At 40.5% G+C, this 6,000-nt stretch overlaps 1 protein-coding gene across 1 annotated transcript in view; it reads right to left on the reverse strand.

The window, feature by feature from the left end:
- trabd2a (TraB domain containing 2A) overlaps positions 1-5,223 on the reverse strand; it is a 38,459-nt gene extending 33,236 nt beyond the window's left edge. Inside the window, exons 1-2 of the mRNA XM_048186665.1 lie at positions 4,562-5,223; positions 1,716-2,276 (exon numbers count right to left, since the gene is read on the reverse strand). Coding sequence (XP_048042622.1) covers positions 1,716-2,276; positions 4,562-4,687 — 687 coding nt within the window. The 5' untranslated portion in view covers positions 4,688-5,223. The remainder of the gene's footprint in view (positions 1-1,715; positions 2,277-4,561) is intronic.
- Positions 5,224-6,000: the final 777 nt, after the last annotated feature.

The following is a 6,000-nucleotide window of genomic DNA, read 5'->3' on the forward strand; positions in this document are numbered from 1 at the left end:
CACGCTCTAGATGAACTCATTTATGATGGAGGACAAAAGAGCCTGATTGAAGAAACTGACATTTTTATTACTGATATATTGCACCAGTTTCCCAGAAACTGGGATGGAAACGCTGCTTTAATCGCAAATGTTTTATGCGATATTCAAGTTTTGAACTTAGGATGGAAACATGCTGCAGAGTTGATCAATTATGAAACAAATTTAGATTCTGCTGTAATGCAGCTCTACATAATATAAATAATAATATTACTGAATATTAAATGTCTTTTAAAGCAGCACATGGAGAACCAGACAGACTCTGTCAGCCCATTTTTCACAAGAGAAACAGAGGAGATGAAAACGACGAGGCGTTCAGATCAAATAAACGAATGTAAAGCGTTCATCATCTCTACAGGCCGCTTCTCCTACTGACAGACGCAACTTTGAACGGGACGCGTCTGACAGAGAACGAGCAGATCCCGCATCAGGGCGCGTGATGTACGATAAGCCAATCGCGGCGGCGGCTCACGGTGATCACAGAAGCTCGATTTCAGCAGATCGTCTGGAGACGCTTCGACACATGCAGGAGTTTCTCTCAGGGATTGAAGAGCTTAGAGTCGATGTTCAGCTCCATTCATGTGTGCTTCAGTGCTCATAACGCCACAAAAACACACAATATTGAGAAGTTTGCATGATATAGTCTTCTATCTCATTTTGTCTTCTCTACACTCTTAGAAGAACAGGAAGGATTCCGTCAGGAGATTCATCTATAGAAGTTCCATCACTTTATGGATTTAGTTTTATTTTGTTTTCACTTTAATTAACTTTTAGGAATTAAACGGCTCGTAAACACACTAGAAAAAATTGAAATAACCCCTTAAACATGAAAGTATTATGCAATCATTGAAGACATTTCTCCTTATAAAGTGTTCTTTAAATTGAGTCAAGAACCACACTGAAGCTTTATTTCTAAGAGTGAAGAGATTATTTATAGCTGAAATAGAACTTGAATTTCATATTTGATGAACTTTACAGTTATTGAACTGAACTGAATTCAGCAGAATTGGAAGTTTGAACCCATTGATTCTGTGTGAAACGATCCGTACTGTATGAAGCGCTGTAGAAATAAAGCTGACTCGACTCGATAATAACTCTGTTTTGCTGAACACTCAGTCTGGATCAGAGGCGCTGTCGTTTGGCTCGGAGCGTCAGGTGAAATCGGCGTGCGTAATCCCTTTAGTTCCGTACGGCTTTAGCACGGACTCCAGCGGCCGCGACACGATTCCCTGCGTCTGCCGCTTTGAAGGACTGCGGTAATTGCAGAGGCCGACACCAACACGAGGATTTGAGTCAGATTCAGACGCAAACCATTACGCTCAAATCACTTTAATAGCAGAAGACACTCCAGAACAGAACGTTTGTACAGCTGACGAGAATCATTCCTGCTTCCGCACTCGGATCAGAGCGGTTCAGTGCATACCACACTCCTTTCACTCATCTCGCTCGCTGCATTAGTGTTTCAGCATTATTGTCTAGATTTCAGCCACTGAAGAACCAAAACTGGTTTTATTCAAGCCAGAAATATAATTCGATCCGCCGAAAAGCATTGATTTATACCAACAAAACTCATTTTTATGCATTAAATCAGGTAGAAATTTCTCTTTACGGCAACAGTTGCAAGTGACCGGTGTTGTTTTCTCATAAAGCAGAAATCACGTCATGCATCTCAAACTCACCTGAGAGAAGTTGAGTCCGTTCAGAGGATGGCACTGCTCCTCCACCTTCTCCACGGCTCCCGTCCTCTTCTTCATCCTCTCGGCTTCCTGCGCGAGATACAGATCCAGCACGGGAACGCCGCGCGTCTTGATGTCGGCCTCCGTCAGAGAGTTGACCATCAGCATCACCCACACGGGCCGCTTGCGCTCCCAGTTGCCGGCGATGGCGTTGAACAGGTAGTCGGCGTACAGGCCTTTGCCCCGCTGGTCCGGCGTCATCCAGGACGGCAGCATGAGCTTGACGTACTCCAGGTGTCTCTTCAGCCGCCGGTAGATGTCTCTGGGCAGCACGTCCTGCAGGTTCTCGCCCTGCGGCAGCAGCTGGCAGCTGGTCAGCGCGGAGATGGTGTACGGGTCCGTCAGGTCCAGCTCGAAGTACACGATGTTGCTCTCCTGGAAGGCCTTTTTGGAGTTCTCGGGGATGAAGTCCCACACGCGGGTGTACGGGACGTGAATGGTGCCGTAGAAATACGAGGGCGGGTCTCGCTTTATCGTCCACAGGAAGGAGTTGAGCTGGCTTTGCTGTCCGCAGAGAGAAAGACAGACGGAGAATGTTTATCAGAAAACTCTGTTGGGTCAGTCCGTGTCAACTCAACCGGAGGTCCCGGCTCAAATTTTTGATTCTGTTCATATTTTTTCTGAAGAAAGACCAACATAAATAGTGAAGAAAGCCAAAATATTAAATGTCACGGATGTATATTTACTGAGTAATGAGATTCACCTGAGATTAGAGGCGTGCAAAGATACATTTCTAGTTTCAACATTATTTATTCTTCAGACATTCTTCTTTAAATGCAATAAGTATCTACAATAACTACATTTGGTTTTTGACCACTGAAAATGTGTACAATTTACCAATTTACTCATGGAGCCGCATTGAGATCCCCATATCTCTGGGACTGAACACATCGAGGGCCTTAAAAATGAAGATACCAAAAGAAAAGTTTAAGAACCAGAATATAAAGAATATCTTTAATACTTCTTGAGTTACAGACATGCAAACTTGAGGCAAAAAATTTTTTTTTGCCATTTTTGAACTGTCACTGTTGGCATATAATGAAACGAAGATTGATAAAGTCAACAGATTTGACTAATAGATCTACCAATCTCTGTGTGAAAATAAAAAAATGATCATCTTTATAAAGTCATTTTTACACTCCTCTAATTCGGCTCCAAATCTCAGGTGAAAATGATCATTTTGACCATCCTCTACAAAACACTGATTACTCAGTAAATATTCATCTGTGACATTTAATGTTTTGACATTCATCACTGTTTATGTTTGTCTTTCTACACAAAAAAATATGAACAAAATCAAAAATTTGAGCTGGGGAAATTTCCAAAATTTGGTTGATCTGACACAGAACGACCCTGTTGTAAGTGCATGTAGTTAATAAATATTACTCAGTACTTATTTGAGTAAGTACAATGTAACTACGTCACCTTAAAACAAAGTGTATATAATATAACATAATAATTTGAAATAATTAGACTATTATATTATAATTTTAAAGTCTCTTCTGCTCACCAAGTCTGCATTTATTTGATCAAAAATACAGTAAAACAGTGAAATATTATTATTATTTAAAATAGCTGTTTTCTATGTGAATATATAGTAAAGTGTAATTTATTCCTGTGATCAAAGCTGAATTTTCAGCATCATTACTCCAGTCTTCAGTGTCACATGATCCTTCAGAAATCATTCTGATATGCTGATTTGATGCTCAAGAAACATTTATGATTATTCATAGTTCATATTTTTGTGGAAACCATCATAAATTTTATTCTTCAGGATTCTTTGATGAATAGAAAGTTCAAAAGAACAGCATTTATTTGGAATTGAAACCAAATTGAATGTCTTTACTGTCACATTTCATGTGTCCTTGATGAATAAAAGTATTAATTTCTATTTTTTTTTTTCTAAATAATTTCTATTTGTTCTTTTCTTACTCTAAACGAATCTTCATATTAGAATGATTTCAGTCAGAAACTTCAGATGACTCCTGGTGTATTAGTACAGAATGGGAAACAGCTTCTGTTTATTGTACAAGTGGACACCGATAATCTCAAAACGTCCAAATATTGGCTGATAAATGTGGCATAAATCTGTTTCTCATTCAGAAAAATCTCCAGCTGCAAAACACTTGTGAACATTCACCAGACTCTTCATGAAGTTTCAGAGCAGAAGGTTTATTTCTGAATGCAGTTCGTATGAAAAGAACCGGCGGTCCGATGGAGGAAATGACAGAAGAGCAGCTGGATGTTTATTCAGAAGCTGATCATCTCTTCAATAGACCATTAATATCTAATTAGTGCAACACTTGATGGCAATACACGTCCAGACTGACAGGAACGACTCCGAGTCTGTCTGACGCCGCAGAGACAAGAACTGTAGTTTATACTCAAACTGTCAATGAAGCACAAGTTTTATGTTCAACAGACCAATGAATCCAGAGCAAATATTACTGTTTTCCAAGAGTTTACAGCTCTTATCTTCCATGTGATTGAAATCCATTTAATGCAAAAGACAAACATTTCATCCAGAGAGTTACAGGACAGACCCAGTGTTTATATTCCATTATATCATACATGTTCATAATCAAAGAGCTGCTCGTGATGATTAATAACATCACTGACATCAAGAGTCATTCACTGTATCATTAGTGTGTATTTATGATAAATCTGCACGACATGAACTGGTTTAATGTTAAGCAATATACAGAATAGATTCATATTTCTACAGTAAATGTTCATGAACTTCTGATTATAGTGTTGATATCCAATATAAGAAAGTTTTGAGCACTTACTTCAGTGTGGATCTCACAGCTGCTGGAGTCTCTGAGGCTGAACTGGCTGCATCTCACCATCAGAATCAAGCAGGTTTGGAGAAAAGCCCAACTAACCATCATCATCATCATCATCATCATCATCATTCGCCAAACTCAAGCGTTCCTCTCTGACAATCACAATATCCCACAAGATTGAGGAAAATCCAGGAAAAGTCCGCGCGGGTTGTGATATAAATCACCCATCCTGGACTGATCCAGAAACACTCGAGGAAGAACTTCTAAGACATGATGATGGTGTTGATCTCAGATCCATGTGAAGAAGATCATGACTGTCACGAACCTCATGAGGAAAGCGTTTCTCACGCGCGCGCCTGTGAATCACTTCACACACATCCTGATGGCGCGCACACACACACACACACACACTGCTGAGGAACTCTCTCGAGTTTGTAGTTCAGCAGATCCTCTGATTTTCTCCTCAAACACGCGCTTCAGTGAAACACTCGGTTCCTCCGCGGCTTCTGTCGCTCACTGCAGCTCAACAAGTCCTGTGTGTGTGTGTGTGTGTGTGTGTGTGTGTGTGTGTGGCTCTACCTTCCCCCAGCCCCTCATTCTCCCCCACACAGGGTAAATAATGTGATTTGAGCATCTCGGACCCCCGCAGAACTCCTGCAGGAGCGCGCGCGACACACAGCGAGTCCAAACGCACGCGCGCGCGCGCCTCACGAGTCCGTCACACACAGTGTAGCCAAATAATCAAACCTGCAACCTCTCTTTAAATGCTCATTTCTGCATGCTGCACTTTACTGAACTCTAGTTAATCGATCATGATGGTGTTCTTCACACATCTGTTGTGTGATTTAATGACTTCAGAGTCTGGAGAACCACTTTATGCATATTTAGTATTTATTTTGACTGACTGATCTCCCATTGAGGATGGGTTTGTTCATGATCAGATGAAGTGTATATACTATCAGTCTCATGAGGTTTCTCATGTTGTGTTCTGGTCATTTTGACCCCGAGAGGGATTTCTCTTCCCAGTAAATGATAGTTAATGTTATCACATTGGACTGAAACTGGGTGTAACAACTTCCCTTTAAAAAAATAAATGAGTAAAAATAAAAATTTGATCATTTTTTTGGAACTTTTTGGGGTTTTCCCCACCTTGTTACACTCGTGTTGTTCTCACTTTCCTGTCAAAAATGGCCAGCCTACAAAAAAATTGTTTATAATATGTGTTTCTGCTGTGTTATTGGCAAATATTGAAGTTTGTGTTTGTTTTAGGCCTCACTGATCTGAGATTTTGGGCTGATCATGTATATGCTGATTGTTGTTGGATGTTAATGGCAGTGATTGTGCAGATCTAATGATCTCCTGTGGATGTGTTTGAAGTGTTCTCGTCTCATTTGTGTGACAATGACGTTTCACACTGAGAGCTTTAACAGGTGACGTGAAGA

Source organism: Megalobrama amblycephala, linkage group LG4 (assembly GCF_018812025.1).
Source record: "Megalobrama amblycephala isolate DHTTF-2021 linkage group LG4, ASM1881202v1, whole genome shotgun sequence".
Taxonomy (NCBI): domain Eukaryota; kingdom Metazoa; phylum Chordata; class Actinopteri; order Cypriniformes; family Xenocyprididae; genus Megalobrama; species Megalobrama amblycephala.